General features: G+C 33.2%; 1 protein-coding gene across 1 annotated transcript in view; it reads right to left on the bottom strand.

Annotated features, from left to right (window-relative positions):
- The window catches only part of LOC134707693 (uncharacterized), a 43,178-nt gene that overhangs the window by 7,383 nt on the left and 14,109 nt on the right, over positions 1-21,686 (bottom strand). Inside the window, exons 3-5 of the mRNA XM_063567684.1 lie at positions 5,027-5,609; positions 4,364-4,542; positions 2,616-2,833 (exon numbers count right to left, since the gene is read on the bottom strand). Of these exons, the coding sequence (XP_063423754.1) occupies positions 2,616-2,833; positions 4,364-4,542; positions 5,027-5,609 (980 nt within the window). The remainder of the gene's footprint in view (positions 1-2,615; positions 2,834-4,363; positions 4,543-5,026; positions 5,610-21,686) is intronic.

The following is a 21,686-nucleotide window of genomic DNA, read 5'->3' as shown; positions in this document are numbered from 1 at the left end:
TTTCTTGCCATTGCACAATACTGTGCAATTGAAAAGACTTGCTATTGCACAATACTTAATATAATAATTTTAGATCCTGATTTGGACCAACTTGAAAACTGGGCCCATAATAAAAAATCTAAGTACATGTTTGATTCAGCATATCAAAGAGGCCCAAAAATTTAATTTTTGTTAAAATCAAACTTAGTTTTATTTTGGACCCTTTGCACTTTAATTTAGACCAATTTTAAAACTGGACCAAAAATTAAGAATCTACATACTCAGTTAGATTTGGCATATCAAAGAACCCCAATTATTCAATTTTTGATGAAATCAAACAATGTTTAATTTTGGACCTCGATTTGGGCCAACTTGAAAACTGGGCCAATAATCAAAAATCTAAGTACATTTTTAGATTCAGCATATCAAAGAACCCCAAGGTTTCAATTTTTGTTAAAATCAAACTAAGTTTAATTTTGGACCCTTTGGACCTTAATGTAGACCAATTTGAAAACGGGACCAAAAATTAAGAACCTACATACACAGTTAGATTCGGCATATTAAAGAACCCCAATTATTCAATTTTGATGAAATCAAACAAAGTTTAATTTTGGACCCTTTGGGCCCCTTTTTCCTTAACTGTTGGGACCAAAACTCCCAAAATCAATACCAACCTTCCTTTTGTGGTCATAAACATTGTGTTTAAATTTCATTGATTTCTATTTACTTTTACTAAAGTTATTGTGCGAAAACCAAGAATAATGCTTATTTGGACCCTTTTTTGGCCCCTAATTCCTAAACTGTTGAAACCAAAACTCCCAAAATCAATCCCAACCTTTCTTTTGTGGTCATTAACCTTGTGTCAAAATTTCATAGATTTCTATTAACTTAAACTAAAGTTATAGTGCGAAAACCAAGAAAATGCTTATTTGGGCCCTTTTAGGCCCCTAATTCCTAAAATGTTGGGACCAAAACTCCCAAAATCAATACCAGCCTTCCTTTTATGGTCATAAACCTTGTGTTAAAATTTCATAGATTTCTATTCACTTTTACTAAAGTTAGAGTGCGAAAACTAAAAGTATTCGGACGACGACGACGACGACGACGACGACGACGACGACGCCAACGTGATAGCAATATACGACGAAATTTTTTTCAAAATTTGCGGTCGTATAAAAACTGCAAAATTTCCTTTAAATTACCAATTAAGTGGCAGCAACCCAACAATGGGTTGTTTGATTCATCTGAAAATTCTAGGGGTGATAGATAATGACCTAGTGAACATTTTTACCCCATGTCAGATTCGCCCTAAATGCTTTCGTTTTTGAGATATAAGCCAAAAACTGCATTTCACCACTATGTTCTATTTTAAGTAACGGCGGCCATGTTTTTTGACGGATCAAAAATCGAACACACACTTTATGCAGGATAATCATCTAAGGAACAATCATGCTAAGTTTCATCCAAATCCATTCAGCAGTTTCAGAGGAGAAGATTTTTTAAAGTTAGCAAATATGATGAACAAATTGTGAAAAATTGTCATTAAAGGACAATAACTCCTTAAGGGGTCAATTGACAATTTTGGTCATATTAACTTATTTGTAGATCTTACTTTGCTGATCATTTTTGCTGTTTACAGTTTATCTTTATCTATAATAATATTCAAGATAATGACCATAACTGCAAAATTTCCTTAAAATTACCAATTAAGTGGCAGCAACCCAACAATGGTTTGTTTGATTCATCTGAAAATTTCAGGGCTGATAGATCTTCATCTAATCATGGAAGTATTATATTGACAGGTGTCAATATAATACTTCCATGATCTAATGAACATTTTTACCCCATGTCAGATTTGCTCTAAATGCTTTCGTTTTTGAGATATAAGCCAAACACTGCATTTGACCCCTATGTTCTATTTTAAGTAACGGCGGCCATGTTTTTTGACGGATCAAAAATCGAAGCGCACACGTTGTGCAGGATATACTAAGGAACAATCATGCTAAGTTTCATTCAAATCCATTCAGTAGTTTCAGAGGAGAAGATGTTTGAAAAATTGTTAACGACGACAGACGACGACGACGACGACGACGGACGCCAAGTGATGAGAAAAGCTCACATGGCCTTTTAGGCCAGGTGAGGTAAAAACACTTCTTTTGCAAAAGTTGCATGTCCAGTGTTAGTGAAAGTGATAAAACTTGTTCTGCAGAGAATTGTCATAAAAGTTTGAAAGATTAGAAATCAAAAGGCTATTTCATAAAAATTCCACTTGAAGATCAATTGAAAAACTTCAAGAAAAGATCAGGATTTATAACATCATTACAAGAAAGGTTTGTGCGAAAAAAGAAAAAAATTGATGGAATTGAAGATATATACGATGGACAAATTTACCGCAAACTATCTGAGCCAGGTGGACCTTTATCTGAAGATTTTCCCTATAACATCTCTTTTACTTGGAACACAGATGGGATACCTGTTTTCAAGAGTTCCAAATTTTCTCTCTGGACGTTCTACTTAGTAATAAATGAACTTCCTTACAAACAGCGAATATTAAAAGAAAACATGATTCTATGTGGTCTATGGTTATTTATCACACAACATCGACATAATATAATACATTCAGATCAAGGCATTACCTTTTGTATCGAGATTTAGCTGTAAATGTGTGTGTTGTTACATCAGATACCCTATTGGGAATGTAAATATTTTTAAAACATTCTACTCGAGGCTCTGTTCTCTGTACGTATTTAGTAAGATATAAATCGCCACTTCCGGTTTCTCCCCAATCCAGAATAAAGAAAGAGACATTAAATGTAAACCCAGCTGCATTCGGGTATTTTGGCATCAGTTCATTCTAAAAAAAAAAATCAGCATCTATTTAATGTTAAAAAATATAAACTTTTATAACATTGCAGTATCTTAAAAGTTAGTAGCAATTCGGAAAAAAACTCTTTTAAATGAACCACTTTCAAATACTTTTAAATAAATAAAGTCAATTTTAAACCTTTGTTTCCTATAGTTAAATAAGATTCCACGATTTTATTCTTTATTTATATATCTTGAAAATAAGTTGTATTACCAGTATAAATCCCGTCTTCAAATTAAAAACTTGAAGTTGCAACAATCATTGAGAAGCCGGCAAGAATAGCTATGCTCAAGATAATAAGTTTTGTACTGTAATTCAACCTTTATTAAAATTGAGAATGGAAATGGGGAATGTGTCAAAGAGACAACAACCCGATCAAATAAAAAAACAACAGCAGAAGGTCACCAACAGGTCTTCAATGTAGCGAGAAATTCCCGCACCCGGAGGCGTCCTTCAGCTGTATATACTAGTTCAGTGATAATGAACGCCATACTAATTTCCATATTGTACACAAGAAACTAAAAATTAAAATAATACAAGACTAACAAAGGCCAGAGGCTCCTGACTTGGGCCAGGCGCAAAAATGCGGCGAGGTTAAACATGTTTGTGAGATCTCAACCCTCCCCCTATACCTCTAGCCAATATAGAAAAATAAACGCATAACAATACGCACAAATTCAGTTCAAGAGAAGTCCGAGTCTGATGTCAGAAGATGTAACCAAAGAAAATAAACAAAATGACAATAATACATAACAGACTACTAGCAGTTAACTGACATGCCAGCTCCAGACTTCAATTAAACTGACTGAAAGATTATGATTTCATCATATGATCATCAGGCACAATCCTTCCCGTTAGGGGTTTGGTATCATACCATCACAACATATATGAGAAGAACATAACCCGTGTCATGCCAACAACTGTTTTTAGAATAAATGTGTTTAGTTCCGACGCAAAGACCTTATCAGTGACTCAATATTAACGCCAAAATATACAATCTTTAATGACTTGACAACAGTATCGTAATTATATCCCTTCTTAATAAGTCTATTCAAAGGTTTTGTAAGTTTCTGAGGTGAATACTGACACCTTTGTGCTTTATAAAGAATATTTCCATAAAAAATTGGATGTGAAATACCTGAACGTATAAGAAGTCTGCATGTTGAGCTATATTTACGAATGATGTCTTTAAACCGATGATAAAATTTAGTAAATGTTTTGACTAGTTTGTGATATCGAAATCCCTGGTGTAATAATTTTTCAGTAATACATAAATTTCTCTCGTTAAAATCTAAAACATTGTTACATACACATTGTAATACAAGTTGAGATATATAAACACCGTAAGATGGTGACAAGGGAACGTCACCATCTAAAAACGGATAATTAACGATAGGAAATGAAAAATCATCCCTTTTATCATAAATTTTAGTATTCAGCTTTCCGTTAGTGATATAGATATCAAGATCGAGGAAAGGGCAGTGGTCATTGTTAGTATGTAGCAAGAGTTGTACATACATTTAAAATATCTTTATAACTCTTTAAATTATCATGGACTATGTACTCATCGAAGTCTACCACACCAACATAATCGTATCCCTGTAACTTTTCTTGACAGCTGTAAACACCAACTTGTTTGTCGTGTGAACATTGAGGCAGTGTGAAGCGGTATTCCTCAAAACCTCTGTCTGGAAAACCTATAAATAGAACAAGTTTCATGCAGTATTAAAATCTACACAAAATATCAACATTTTCTCTAATGAGTTAAATTATTTGTGTCAGATACAAGAAAATAGACACTATCGTCTTTATAGCACCTCACGCACAAGATTTACTGATTTAGTTTAATGTTTAGTATAAAATATTGCATATATATTCAGGACGACTCTTGTAAAACTTTAGTTGATCTTTGTACAATTTGTTTATAGCGGGAGCTACAAAGTAAGCTCAGCTTTCGTTTCAGATGACTTTCTTTTTACCTGATTTTGGAATCCCGCTGTCAAACGAAAGAGATCAAGCTCATGCAATATTAAACTTCAGAGAAAAAAGAAAGGATAAATAATTCAATGGTTCTAAAACAACATCAAAACAAGTTCTTTACAAAGGAAAGTAACAAAGCTTTTGTATTTCTGTTCTTAGTCTAAGCTTTTGATGATTTCAGCAAGGATCAGATAAACTTACCGATTACTTTGCCTGGCAGTGGCAATGGAAACTCGTCAATATCTCCAAATTGAAGTTTTTGATAATACAAAAGCACCTTGTATGCATCTTCGTTAAGATATTGGACCATAGTAAGAACTTTATCGACCCCCATCAATCGATGATATTCAAACCATTCAATAAGTCGTTGTGGTGACAAAGTTCCGTAAGCAATCTTAGCACAAAGAGCTAGTTTTCCCTTTTCCCGGCTCGGATAAAACACCGGTATTGTTTTCATAAATGCAGAACACGGTGTACCATGTTCGACCATTCCAACATGTGTTGCATTCATAATGCATTGGGGAATCTGGCACTGGTACTGACGTGCAGTGAAAGGAGAATATCCAAAATCGTTTTTAATGAAAGCTTCTTTCGTTACAAAATTATCCATTGTTTTCTTGTTGAAAATACAACAATCAAAATTCTTATTCTGAGATCCGTCCCATAAGTTTATTGTAATACTTGTAAAATTTCCCCATCTTTCATCTGGATTGGCTACTGCAGAGTATAAATAAAGTTCACCACGTGGTAATCTTGTTATAAAAGAAAATCCTGTGACGACATTCTGAAATGAAAAGAAACAGAGATGATTTTTTGACAACTTTAAAAAAAAAATAATGAAAAATAATTCCATATAGCTCACTCTCATAGGAACTTTCAGTCCATCAGGAACAACTGCATGGTATATCAGTGCTACTCATATTTTAAAATATATTTCCCGATTAAAAATATAAAAGTTTTTTAACATTATAAAACATAAGTTATGTATATATTAATTCTAAAAACAGGTACAAACTCAAATTGTGGTTTATATATCTTCACAGTGAATAGAAAGTTCCTAAGACTTCCGTCTTCGTGCATATGGGTACGTACACCGATTGATAAAAAGTTTTGGAAGTCACGAGTTTGCCAAACAAAATGTAAAAATTTCAACCTTCCAACCGTATATGGACTCACTTAGCAAAATGGTTTAAGGAATATAAATGTTTAGTTTAGTTGATACGCATTTGGAAATTGGAAAAAACTCTATGAACAATTATTATATACGCGTTGTTGTCTCGTTACAGCACTATTTTAGTAATAGTAGCCGCTAAAAAAGAAACTGATAAAAGACCAAATTGCTCAACTGCCAGATATTTGAATAATAGGCAAAAACTCAAAAGTGATTCAAAGGGATACTAGTTGTCAAAGCTGTGTTCCCCATTATGACTCAAATTCTCATATTTGATTTATTACATTCGAAAACGTATATTAAAATTGTAATAAGTCTGTAATAAACAGTTAACAATGCATGTCCTCGATGATGTATATATATATATATATATAAATTTCGTGTGCATTTTAGTCGAGGCGTCATCTAATGAACAATAATGATATGACCTCCGAAGACTGCAGACGATCATACAACTCCTTTCGAATCGTCTTTTTTGGACAACTACTGCTTATACGGGTCATCTGAATATTCTTCTGCGTATAACATAACAATCGATGCAAAATTTGTTTTCAAAAAAGAAACTGATTAATTTTTACTGTTAAGTCGAGATGTCATGATTGTTACCACTCTGCAAATCAGAGACAACATTACAGCATATTTCTGAATTACATTAGTCATGTTAGTTTTGTCGTATAGTTTAACCAAACATGAAAGGATAGTTAAACTTTAAATAAAAAGAATAAGCAGTTTCTGTAATTATTTGATATCATAATTATATATTAGATAAAAAGGATAAATAACAGATTTTGTAATTATTTGAAAGCATAATTATATGCAAGTTTTCGAAGGACAAAAATCGATTTTCATATTAATTTGGGGTTTATTACACATCTGTAGCTCACACGTTGATGAGTATTGATATTTGTTCTAAAATTACCGTCAGAATGTGTATCGTAAATAAGTATTGAATTTCTATTTCTGGGGACAAAGGACAAATTAAACTACAGATAATTAAGTTCCGGCGTATTGTCATGGAAACCAGTTGAAAATTTATATTCATTACTATTTTTTTTAATGCAATCCCTTTAGTCTTTAATCTCTAAAAGTATAGCTTTCTAAATAATTAAAAAAAAAGTCAACTAGTCGGAACTAAACACATTTATTAAAAAAACAGTTATTGGCATGACACGGGTTATGTTCTACTCATATGTGTTATGATGGTATGATACTAAACCCCTAACGAGAAAGATTATGTCTGATGTTCATATGATGAAATCATAATCTTTCAGTCAGTTTAATTGAAGTCTGGAGCTGGCATGTCAGTTAACTGCTAGTAGTCTGTTGTTATTTTAATATGTTTTATTGTCATTTTGTTTGTTTTCTTTGGTTACATCTTCTGACATCAGACTCGGACTTCTCTTGAACTGAATTTTAATGTGCGTATTGTTATGAGTTTACTTTTCTATATTGGCTAGAGGTATAGGGGGAGGGTTGAGATCTCACAAACATGTTTAACCCCGCCGCATTTTTGCGCCTGTCCCAAGTCAGGAGCCTCTGGTCTTTGTTAGTCTTGTATTATTTTAATTTTAGTTTCTTGTGTACAATTTGGAAATTAGTATGGCGTTCATTATCACTGATCTAGTATATATTTGTTTAGGGGCTAGCTGAAGGACGCCTCCGGGTGCGGAATTTCTCTCTGCATCTTTTTGACACATTCCCCATATCCATTCTCAATTTTAGATACATTTATGTTTCTAAAATTAAAAAAATATCTTAAAATACATTGTATTAAAAAATTTTAAAAAATATCTTGAAATATTAAAAAAAAATATCTTGAAGTATTAAAAAAATCATCATTAAGTCGAAAACTATACTAGTATTTGCAGTCAAGAAATAGCTAATATAGATCAGTGTTTACATGAATATTTGTAAGGATAGTGGACATTTCGAAACCTGATTACTAGTATAAAAGATTCAAGATTTCAAGATGTTATTCATAACCTCAGACACATACTTGTGTACAAGAGAACAATATATATGATCCAGACCATATGAGTATTTGGACCGTATACGCGTACGGTCCGGTCCGTATACGTATACTCGTGTAGTCCGACCATACGCGAACAGTCGGACCGTATGAGTATACGCGTATGATCCAGTACGAGCTGATCGTAAGTGTTATAGGGTCATATTCACAGTGTAGATACTATTCTGTACGCTATCCGGAAGTCGCGATTTTCGAAGCGAGAACTTTTTGGATCACATTTTAAATTTGTTGGATATGCTATATTAAACGGTAAGATGTTCATCTGTACATTGCTTGATGATTAATTCAGCTGACATCGATATTTACAAATGGTTTATAATTATTTTTAGCACATTCATTATTCGTATCTTTGCCTTAATCAAGAGATTTTCAAGTGCATCACTAAGGAAAATCAGTCGGTGAACCTAAAAACAATCTTTTTGCACCCTTACTGTACAAATTAACGTAAAAACCAGTCTTTCTTTACTAAATAAAGTATATTTTAAGTGGTGGTAAAAGTTTCAGCCAGATCTATGAAGCCAGAAATAAGAAAATTACACTTGTTTGAATTTCTCACTGTACGATCAGTCCCGCTTGTATATTTTGAAACTGTATGATCAGTCTTTATTTCACTGTATTCTAGTGGTGATTTCAAAGTTATTTACGATACATTAGAAGATGACATTTTTCTAAATAACACAAATATATGTTAAAAAAATCACATCCTGAAAACTTATCAAACATGTTTAGCTTGATAGGGTGTACTCGACTTACTACATTAAGTATAAGGATGTTTGAATGTTGCTGAAATAAGAGGAAGGTTTGTTTGTTTATGTAAGTTTCTGTAGACTATTAGTCCCCGAGGGTATCATCGCCCCAGTAGCCAGTACCAAAGTACTGGCATGAAAATACGGATTGTTTTTGTTATTAAAATTTGCTGTTACAAAATATTAGAAATTATTATAAATTAAGGAATTTATATCTCCCTCATGCAAAGCTCTGATTCCTTTCACGGATTTGGCTATACTTTTTGGACCTTTTGGAGTATAGCTCTTCATCCTTTATATAATTAGATTTGGATTTCAAATATTTTGGCCACGAGCATCACTGAATAGCATGTATTGTAGAAATGCGCATCTGGTGCGAGAAAATTGGTACCGTTAATTTTATTTCAGAAATGTCCTCGGTTATACTTAAAACTGTACAAATGCACACAGATTTAAATGTTATATACAAATGCATGTATTTACAAACATTCGAGGCCGTACTGTAGCATATAATTGATCACAGTTCCTTCACTTTGTTTTGGATGTAGATCTGTCTCTTTCACACTCAATTGTACACCACTTTGTAAATCGGTGGTTTATAGTGATAATGAAGTCCGTCTTTCCGTTCGTCCGTTGGACCGGTACAACATGTTTCGCCGGTTTTGTTAGCGCATCTCCTCATAAACCACTTAATATACATTGGGGTTTCCAGACATTTTTAAATGGAGAGGGGGGCCAATTCAGGAGAAAAGAGGATTCCCAATATATGTTCCCATACAAATGCATTGAAAGTTAAAAAAAGAGTTTCAAACCGCCGGATCCCAATTTTCTTGAATCCGTCACTGGTATAACTATTAATTATTTGTTCTCCGATTCCGTATCATAAATGATAATATAAAAAAGAAGATGTGGTATGATTGCCAATGAGACAACCGTCCGCAAGAGATCAAAATGACACAGACACTTACAAATATAGGTCACCGTGTGGCCTTCAACAATGAGCAAAACCAATACCACAAAGTCAGCTATAAAAGGCCCCGAAATGACAATGTAAAACAATTCAAACGAGAAAATTAACGGCCTTATTTATATAAAAAAAAAAGGAATGTATTTCGAGTTTTATTAAAAATCTTTTATGGGGTTTCTATAATAAAATACGGACTTGAACATTGCATTATATGGGGGCACCCATCAGGTCTTTCGAACCGTGACCTCCAAAACCAATTGTTAAATTGCTCCATTTTTAATCAATTAATGTATTATGGACCTTCTATTTCGCATTTTGGTAAAAATATTTCTGATGTTTCTATATCTAAAATACGGACTTTGTCATAACCTTATATTGGGCGTACCTATTTTATATCCACAACTTCCTTCAGACACTTGTCATAACTTAATGAATCTTTTTCAGATTCATTATCATTTAATTCAATTGTGCACCTCTTATTTTGATTTTTCGAAAATTCATCAGTTTTCTATTTCCATGATATGGACTTTTCCACTACCTTATTGGGTGGTACCCGTTTACTATACGCAACTTTCAAAAACATTACCATATATTAATAAAACTTCCTCATATTCGTTATTAAATGATGCCCCTGGGCACCTTTAATTTAGTTTTTCTCAGTGGTGGTTTATTTTTTTCCAAAACATGGACCATAGAAGTGGCGGGGTATAATTTCGTGAATTCTTTCATCAATACCTAAAGTTTTTAAACAAAGCTTTCTCTATCTATTTTTGTCATTTTAAAAGAGACAGGCTTGATGTATGTTATCACAATTGGTCAACGGCAGACGGTGTAAAAAGTCTTTAAAAATGTAATAGTTAAACAGATAACTGCAACGACACACTAATACAAAGTCTACAAGCGAATCATGTATTGCTTTTTAGGCATTTGATTTTAAGTAAGACTGACGGAACAAAAATATAATTATTTTGCCGTCTACAAAAATCATCAGAAATATATTTGTATTGTCTAATGAAAGAAATTACACGTTATAGTTCCATGGACACAATCCTAATATCACATTGACACGTATATACCTTCAAATTGCCGTTGTTTTTTTCCTTCAAAATCACGACTGGTCATACAGACGAAACATCTGAAATCGCTACTAGAATACAGTCAGTTTTTGACTGATCGTACAGTAATTTATTTTGGGATCCTCAAGGAAAGCATGTTTTTTATTTGAAATACGAACATTCTACTTAAATACGGTAGGAATATTGAAACAGTATATATTTAACTGTAAACTGATGCAAATATTTGCAATAAAAGATTAACTGCTTTGTACTACGAGAGCATAATTGTCAATCGATTTCACTTTTTTCTATGAAGTTGGTGTGATGCACACGTATATTTTATATTCTACTGCATGGTTTTGTTACAAATACTCATATTTATGATGCTATACATACATTTAAGATGTGCAAAGCACTTTATAGATATAGGAGTAAACAAATGATGAGAAAAAGCACCAAAACAAAACCGTTCTGTTAGCCAGTTTGAAACCCTCGCTTCGAAAATCGCGACTTCCGGATAGCGTACAGAATAGTATCTACACTGTGATATTGGTTAAATTTAAACAAACATTAATCACAATCTTTATTTTTAGTTTGACTATTAGAATTGATATTATTACAAATACATGGATGAAATGAACAAACAAACAATTGAAATTAAATAGTTGTTTAATTGTATATCTGGGTCATATTACGATAATACATAGCGAGACAGGACAAACGAATCACAAATACAGTACTATATTATAAAAGACAATTGGTATAATTAGATTAAGTATTTTATAATTTTCTTCACGAAAATTGATAAATTCCTTTTAACTTGTACGTTACATATAGACAGCAAGCCAGTAAATTTGTTCTTGCTTGGATTCATTACATGCATAGTAATTTGGTATAAACTTTGATCTAAGAGCAGAAACATCAGCATGATTAAAGGTAAACAATATATGAAACTCATCCCCTATTCCCTCATTACATAATGTACATATTCTATTTTCCCACGCGATCCCCGCCTACTGTCCTTGGGTAAAAATCGCAATAGATATATGTATACGGTCCCAACCCAAACTCGAGAGTTTGAATAAAGAATAGATATCACCCCAAGATGCATTATGTATCTGCGAGAACCAATGCTGATAGTACTGATCTGTTAATCGCTGTTTAACCATACTTTTTAACCAATCAATATTTACAACTAATTGATCGTTCCATTTAAGACTAAGACCTATATCATCAAATATAGATTTTAAATATTGAATCCATTATAAAAGAATATGTGTTATGATTGCCAATGAGAAAACTCTCCACAAGAGACCAAAAAAGACACAGAAATTAACAATAAGGTCATCGTACGGCTTTCGAATCAACAATAAACTAAGCACATACCGCATAGTGAGCTATATACCGGTTTGTGGAACGAACAAGAGGGACTAATGAAAAGTCTGACAAGTCGGGCAGTTTGCTTTAATTTTTGGACTAGTTTCAAATGGGTGAAATATAGAAGTTAAATAAAGACTGCGTTCCAATCGAACTACACGATAATTATTTCCAAGATATCATGTTTGATCAGTCCCGAGGTGTTACAATTTAATGGTTACTTTGACTATGACTTATGGTCAAAGTGACCATTAAAGTCAGTAGCATAATGACAGTTAAAAACGGTTTAACACGATTATTGTATAAGAACTTAAACTGTCCCATCTAATAGGTTACGACAAAAGAAACGAGAATGCTTGAGGTTAACAACTGTGTCATATTATTCTATACTCCGCCTTCAGTTTTATTCTACACACGTTTATCATATCATATGAAAAATGTTTTAACACCTTGAGTAATCCTGGAAGTACAAATTTTTGTTGAAGGTTGATGAATGGTGTTTATAGTCCAGTGACAAATAGTATACTAATATCATGACGAAATCAAGTAAAAATCTTACACAAATTCAAACAAATTAATAAAACGTCTTCAGCTTTTTTTGTTCTTGACAGCAAAAAAAATACAAAAATATAAAAGATTATTTTCTTTAAAAAATATCTATATATGGTTTACACTAAGCCAAAGTCCTTGATTTTAGTGATGACAATAGCATTTGTTAAAATTATCAGAATGCAGGCTGATTTGTAATTGTACACAGGATTTTTCGGTTACATATTTAAGAAATGTTAATTCTACATTAGCTTTAAGGTATGTCAAATGGGCATTGTCATTAAACGTAAGAGTTTTTCTACTTGCTGGAACCCCTTTTTTCTAAGATAAGCCATTCGTCCATGTTAAAATATTTATCATGTGACAATGAGAAAACTATGCTAGCATTGTTATCTTGAGAGGTAAACAGGCACCAGGAACTATGTTTTACCAAATCAAAGGAGATATCAAAGTCTATTACGGTCTATTGTTGAGACAATTCAATCCCTTAGTCTCAAGGTGTAATCAAAATTGTCAACGAGATACATTTATGTTTTTTAATTATTTTTTTTTTTAATCTTAATTGAAATATTAAAAAAAATAATCAAAAAGTCGAAACTTAGTCTTCATTTTGTAGTCAAAAAATAGCAAATATACACCCGTGCTAATATGAATATTTGTCAGAATAGTGGACATTTCGGAAACTTATTATAACAAGAAGTTGTTTTTAATATGATTGCCAATGAGACAACTCTCCATAAGAGACCAAAATGAGACAGAAATTAACAACAAGGTCATATATGCATCGTACGGCTTTAACAATGAGCTAAGCCCATACCGCATATTCAACTATTAAAACCTGTGTGTGGAATAGAGCTTTCTTACAAATTGACGAAAGGTTGTTGTAGGGATCCTTTATTTTGACATATTTAAACAATAGTCGTTGAATGTCGGACAATTATCCTACATGCAACGACACTTATTAAATTGGACTTTTCTTGAGATATATTTAGAATTTCGGGACATATGATTGGTTAAATTATGATACCACCAGGTCGGAGGAAACAACACTACAAAATATTCTAAATACATCTAGTAGTCAGACGAATAAAATGCCCCTAAAAGACTTAAAACCGACCCCTCCCCTACTCTTCAATATAACAATGTTGCACTGTTTAAACCCAGAAAATGTGAAAGCAAATACATTGTCTTCTTCCCTTACAGAAAAATAAGAAAAAATTAAAACACAAATACTTCCTTGATTCAAAATTTGCAACGCTCAATATAATAAAATGAAAATGAATAAAACAGATGATCTTCATACTTTCCCATATCATATACTGGTGCTCGTTAAATAACTTTTGAATCATCGCCTCTCCTCTGTTAATACTCATTACCCCCCCCCCCCCCCCTTAATGTGTATATATATGATACACCGCAGCAATGGAACGAATATTTTAGCGTACAATTGCGTTTTGCCTATAGTCCAGAACATTCATGAAATATTGGCCACTGGACGACAAGTAACAACTTCGCGTCTATCTTCCAAACATGCGCACTGTTAACTCGTCATTATAAAATCCACATTGATTTTGGTGCAAAATTGTAGATTTATTTTCTTGATATACAAAATCTGGTTTTCTAGATTTATTCAACATTACTTTTTAAAAACATTGTAGCATCATTTTTTTATAATATCAAATCTCGATATTCCACTTTGACAATTTGCTGAAAGTGAACTATAAAAAATAAAAATAAATGTGAATCTTGTCGTTAAATTTAGACTCAATAATGCCATTGAAAAGTTAATCGTGAAACTCGTGTATTATTTGCGATATTATTATTTTTGGAAATTAAACTTGATTTAGAAAAGAATACTTTGTTACTGAATAAGACAAAAACTCTTTTAACTGTTATTGTGGAAATGAAATACGTGCTCCCTTTCCGTTCGTTCCTACCTTTCGTCAATTTGTAAGAAAGCTCTATTTTAATGAGCGAAAGGAATTGGTGAGAAGTCTGACAAGTCAGGTTAGCTTTAAATTTTATGATTAGTTTCAGAAGGGATAATAAATAGAAGTTAAATGACGACTGCGTTCCATTTGAACTACACGATTATTTTTATAAGATATCTTCTTTGATCAGTCCCGAGGTGTTGCAATTTAATGGTTACTTTGACCATGACTTTATTATAATGACATATCATACCATCTTAATGATGGTCAACACGATAATTGTAGAATCTAACTGTCCATCTAATATGTAACGACAATAGAAACGAGAAAGCCTGACCTGAATTATAACAGTGTATACTCTGACTTCAGTTTATATTACGCACGTTTTTCATATAATATATAAAAAATGTTAAACACCTTGTGTAAACCTGCAAATACAAATATTGTATTGATGGTCGATGAATTTGTGTTCAATGTCCAGTGAGAAATATTACACTCATATCATGACCAAATCAAGAAAAGAGTAGAAATCTTACAAATTCAAACACATCAATAAAACGTTTTCAACATTTTTTTTATCTTACAAAAATAAAAAAATATACCTTCGAAAATATCTATATATAGTTGCACTAAGCAAAAGTCCTTGATTTAAGTGATGACAGTTCATTTGTTAAAGTTATCAGAATGCAGTTGGATTTTGTAAATGACAACCACAATTTTTTAAGAAATATAAATTCTGCATTAGCTTTAAGGTATGTCAAATGGGCATTGTCGTTTAACGAAAGAATGATTTTACTTCCTGGAACCCTTTTTGCTAAGATATTTCAAGTGATTCGTCCTTGCTAAAATATTTATCACTAGTATGTGACGATGAGAAAAAAAATACTAGCAATATTTAAATAGCTTGAGAGGTTAATAGCAATTACAGGAACTATGTTTAATCAAACCAAATGAGACATCAATTTATTACGTTCTAGCTATTGTTGAGAAAATGCAATATACATGTAGGCCCTATTATTTGCTATTGTTCATATACATATACCACTCTTTTCCGGTATGTTTGACTTTAATATACATAGTAAACGTGTTTTGTCGGATGTTTTTCTGCGTTGTATCATTCTGCTAAATAATACTCTTTTCAACTTGTTCACATGTTTTAATGCAACACATCTGTCCCAGCTAGGTTATGGGATGGTTAGGTGCCAAGTAATGAGCCTGTAATGAGGTTGTTGTTTGTTGCTGTATATTATATTCATTTTTCGTTTGTTATAAAGATAAGAAGCGGAAGATGTGGTATGATTGCCAACGGCTCGACGACGACGTCGAAGGACGCGACAAATAATTGCAACTGCCATTGCCATCAAGTTATAAGTTGAAAATGGACCATTTAGTCCAGTCAATTTAGCCGATAACCTCAAAGTAATTGCAACAGAAATTAATTTTGTATTTATTTATTTGCACATTACTAAAGAAGAACCATGAAAAAATCGGACAAAATCGGAAAAAGGGAAAGTGTTATAATTTCACCTTTTGTTTTTTACATGATACCTTGTAAAATTGTCACAGCTTATGCGCGCCATACGTGTTATGGGAGATAACTCGTCACTCCGGGTCAAACAGACTTGTCAAACAAATTCCAATTTTTGTGAATATCAACTTATAATATGGATATATCTTAATTCAAGGTAAGGAATAATCTTTATTATAATTTTTAAGGTGGAAACATTATAAAATGACATAATAATAAAGTTTTAAAAGATGTCATTTACACATTTTTCGTATGTCAGCGCTCAGACTCAAATATTTCCTTTAAAACATTGACCGTTCACTCTTTTTAACAAAAATACTAAGGAAAGACAAATTATGTATTTAATTTCACTTATATTTTAACATGTAAAGAATTTTGAGAAAGAAAAAAATATCTTTTAATGATTTTTAACAACGTTACTTTGTCGCGGAAAAAAATCTATGGAACGCCGTTAGTGCAATTAACGTAAATTATTTCATATACGCACAATTACGATGTTTTGTACTTACAATAACTTTACAAAGTTCTACTTTGAAGTTTAAGTTAGCTGGTGTTAAAAGACTGCTTTAAGTGTGAAATTTATCCAAATCACCTTTTATTTATATTTATTGCATACAATTAAATTTATGATTGAATTTGAATTTGAAATGAACAAACGAAATAGCATTTAATATTGTCAGAAAATGTGTACACATTGTTTAATATAAACATTTATTGTTTTCCATGCTCTTTTCCAACTTTGTTCCACTTTTGTCTTTTCAACACTTGAAAAGACCCTCTCATCCTGAACAATTACTTTCATTATTGTGCTTTATAAGGTAAATAAACTAGTTTCATTCTTTACAGAGTATGTCCACAGATTTCAATAGAAAGCGAACCAGTGTGTGTACCAAACAAATGATCCCAGCTACTTTAAACTAAGTAAAGGTAAGTAATAAAAATAAAATCTAATTGGACTTGGAAGAAAATTAAAATTCCTTTAGGGTGAAGAAATTACGATACGGGAACTGTTGAAAAATTGATGGAAAAACAATGACAACAAAAAATTCAAAAACCGACAGAAAATAAATCGTAAACGTATTAGCACATGTACGATCTATAATGCATATATATTTCTTTTTTTGTATTTCTAAAACAGTATAACAATTGTTGCAAAAATATAAGTATAGACCTTTACTAAGGAATTATCCATCCCAATTGCTTTTTTATTGAATAAACTGCTGATACATTAACAATTTTCAGGTACTTTTTGGTCAAATTACTTCTCAAGTTTTGATGTATTTATAAAACGTTGGCTTTATATATTTTATATAAAGCAGTCATAATGAGGTAAATCAAAATATACACGTTGGGCATAAAAATTATGAAGGGTTACATTAGACACAATGTAGTATTACATATGACACACCAACACACAAATTATCTCTATCTCTTTGAAATGTATTCATGACTATGGCATGAGTGTGATAGCTTTTTTCTGTCGCTTATTTTTTAAGAAGTTTTCTTTTTTGCAGGTACCAATGGAAGGGTGCTTTATTTGCACATTATCCATAAATGACGGAAGAGCAACTGTAACATTAAGAGAAAAGGGAGCCCGAAATATTAACGAGTTCAGCAAGCTACGAAATGATACCAAAGTTGCTAAATCTGGGGACGTAGTACACCAGGATTGTCGCAGGGACTACACAAATGCTAAGTCTGTCAAACAAAAAGAACTAGATTACAAGACTCCTGAAAATCGGGTTTTAAGATCACAAGAACAGTTCAACTATCGAGATAACTGTCTTTTCTGTGGACAGTTTGCAGATGTTAAGGATAAGAGGAAAGGTACTGATGTATTTCCAGTCCGAACAAAGGATTTCCAGAGCAATATAGAAAAAATCTGCCATGAGCGGAACGATGAATGGGCTACACATATATTAACCAGAATTGTATTTGTACATGATTTGCATGCTGCAGACGCAGTTTACCATCAGCGATGCAGTGTAAATTTTCGAACAGGTAAAAGCATTCCATCTGGAACACCAAAGCAGAGCAAAAATAAAACCGGCAGACCCCAGCATCAACAGACACAAGCTGCATTCCAGAAAACTGTCGAATATCTCCTTCAAAACGACGATGAACAACTTACGGTTATTGAGTTAGTAGAAAAAATGAAAGATTACTGCGGGGATACTGCTTTTTCGACTGTTCATATGAAATCAAAAATCCAAAAGTACTTTGGAGATGACGTAATTATAACAGAAATAAATGGGAAACCAAATGTTATAACACTCCGCAAAACTGCAACATCAATACTTCATGATTTTCATCAGAGGCAAAATGCAAGTGACCCTGAATCAGAGAAAATGAACATTATAAAAGCAGCAGCAAGTCTAATAAAATCTGACATCAAATCAAAAATTGACACGAAAACTGAGTATCCATCAGTTTCCGATGTTGAATCTTTGGAATGCAATGAACACTACCTACCTGACAGTTTACGGTTGTTTCTGAATAGTTTAATAAGTACCTGTAATCACAGTCTGAAACTGTCTGCTATTGGCCAAACGATAGTTCAAGCTACAAGACCAAGATCATTAATAGCACCTTTACAAATAGGCCTTGCTGTACAAATGCATCACCATTTCGGTTCCAGATTTTTGATAGACTCACTGTACAATATGGGATTCTCATCATCGTATTCAGAAGTACAAAGGTATGAAATGAATGCTGCAATGTCTCAAGGAACTGATATACCGGAAGTAACAGAAGAAGGAAATCTTCAGTACATAGCAGACAATGTTGATCATAACCTAAGAACTATCGATGGTCATGGTACTTTTCACGGCATGGGAATTATAGCCAGCGTCACACCAGGATTTATGAGGACAAATAGTATACCTAGAACAGATGTAAACATAGAAGAGCTCAAAGAAATTGGAAAAATTGATATAAGACCGTATAAATTGGATAAAGAAACTCACACATCATTGAAATTCATGAAATTAAACCAAGTAAACGCAAGCAGTTATTCGGAATCATTAAGTCTACTCTCTAGGACTGTTTGGCCAATAAAAAGTACTGGATGGTCAGCATTGTGTCAAATGGTATATGGTGGAGTATTTCCGGGAAAATCAAGCATAGTTTATTTGCCAATGATTGACATGAACCCGAGTGACCTTACATGCATACACTCAACGCTGCATTTCATCTCTAAAGAAGCAAAACGACACAATGCAGATCCTGTTGTTACATTCGATCAGCCCTTATACTGGAAAGCAGTAAATATTATCCTGAATGAAGCAGAAAGTAGTACCTTGAAATCCATGGTTGTCCGACTTGGTGGATTTCACACTGAGATGAGTTTTCTCGGATCTATAGGACACATTATGAATAGTTCCGGTCTTTCGGAACTATTAGAAACTGTTTATGCTTCTACTGCTGTTGGTCATATGCTTAGTGGTAAAGCCATTTCCCGTGCTGTTCGTGGTCATTTTCTTACTCAAACAGCTTTGACTCTGCTCATTACATCAGAAATATATGATTTTCCACAATATACACCTGGAACTGATACTGACGATCCTCCTCCAGCATATTTAGAAGACAAAGAAAACTTTCCAAAAGCTGATACAACTTGTGTTGATAATGAAAAGCCGTCAGAATCAAACCAAAGTCTACCATCTGAAATCGAGCAATTGATAAAAGTTTTTGAAGGTATCATACAAAGTAATATCTCGATCGAATCATTGAATGACAACCCAACTATAAATATTATATCTGAACGCATCAGATTATTTAGAGAATCTTTGAAAAATTGCCGCACTGCTTCCCTTTGGTTCCAGTATATGGATATGGTTGAACTTCTCCGTCAATTTATCACTGCTGAAAGGTCAGGAAACTGGAACTTACACTTGAAAAGTCTCCAGCAGATGCTCCCTTATCTAGCTGCTTCCGGACACAACCTATATGCAAAATCAGTTCACATTTATTTACAACAAATGCTTAACCTGCCTGCAACGCATCCTGCCTTAGACAATTTATTCAAAACAGGACACCATGTTATCAGACGAACTGATCGTTTTTGGGCCGGTTTGTCTACTGATCTTGTAATAGAGCAAGCCCTTATGCGAAGTTTAAAGACAACAGGTGGTCTGACCAGAGGCCGTGGTTTGAGCGAATCGCAAAGACTTCTATGGCTGTTATCAATGCCACAATGTTCACAAATGAATGAAGCAATGCAGAAACTTACTGATGTGAACTATAATACAAGTGAGCAGCACAAAGAACTTGGGAAAAGTAGGATAGATCAAGACAAAAAGGACGTTCAAATATTGAAGTCATTTTTGGGGGAAAGAAATCCTTTCAGTTCGGATATTAGTTTACGGAATATTGAAACTGGTACACTAGCTGATGAAAAAGTTAACGTTGAAAGATCAGTGGATATAGGAAAAGAAATATTAAAGTCTATGGAGGATCAGTATGCTGACGATTTTGTTTTCAAAAAGAACAAACAGGTGGTAACTTTAGCAAGTAAAACCAATATAAAGATTGATGGCGAAGAAGTGGTTGTTGACCCCCAGTTGCTGTTTCAACGACTTGTTGCAGCGGCAAACAACATTTTTCCTGATATTTCTGAAGTTTTCAAGTTTGAACTGTCAAGTACTCCAGCGGCATTATTCGAACCGTCAGGACTAATGCGACAAGCTCAAAAGGCAGCTTTAGGTGATGCCTTATGGAACATTGGAGACTGTGCTGTAAACAGAAAACTTGACTCTGAACTACATTATGTCATTGACGGAGGGTCTTTAATTCAACGCCTACCATGGAATAAAGGGTCAACTTTCGGAGAGATCTGTCAACAATATGTGGATTACATAAAACGACGATATGACCATGCAGTTATCGTATTTGACGGCTACACATCAGGGCCTAGCACAAAAGATCATGTACATATGCGCCGGACAAAAGGAGTGGAAGGAGCTAAAATCGTTTTTAAAACAACGACCCCTTTCAGAAGTAAAAAAGAAAATTTTCTAACTAACAATGAAAATAAGCAAAATTTTATAAATATGCTAAGTGATGCCTTAGTAAAAAACGACTTTCAGACAGAACATGCAGATGCTGATGCTGATGTTCTAATAGCAAAGACAGGTGTCAATCAATCTATATCACACCCTACAGTTGTAATCGGGGAAGACACGGATGTTCTTGTTCTTCTTATATTTCACTGTACACTAAGTTCACATGGACTATTTTACAGATCTGACCAGAGCAATCGAAAACTCAGTTCGAACAAAGTTTGGGATATTCAAAAAACTAAGCTGTTGTTGGGACAAGAAGTAAGCACATTACTTCCGTTTATACATTCATTGACAGGATGTGATACGACCTCAAGAATGTATGGTATCGGAAAAGGTCCCGTTCTCAAAAAGATGTCCGAAAATGAAGAACTTCGTAAATTAGCATTACCATTTCTTAGCAGGCGTTCATCTGTAAAAGACATTGTCAATTGTGGTGTGCAGATAA

This window comes from Mytilus trossulus, chromosome 2 (genome assembly GCF_036588685.1).
Source record: "Mytilus trossulus isolate FHL-02 chromosome 2, PNRI_Mtr1.1.1.hap1, whole genome shotgun sequence".
Lineage (NCBI taxonomy): Eukaryota > Metazoa > Mollusca > Bivalvia > Mytilida > Mytilidae > Mytilus > Mytilus trossulus.
The sequence above is the reverse complement of the archived record's forward strand: the minus strand, read 5'-3'. Positions and strand labels throughout refer to the sequence as shown.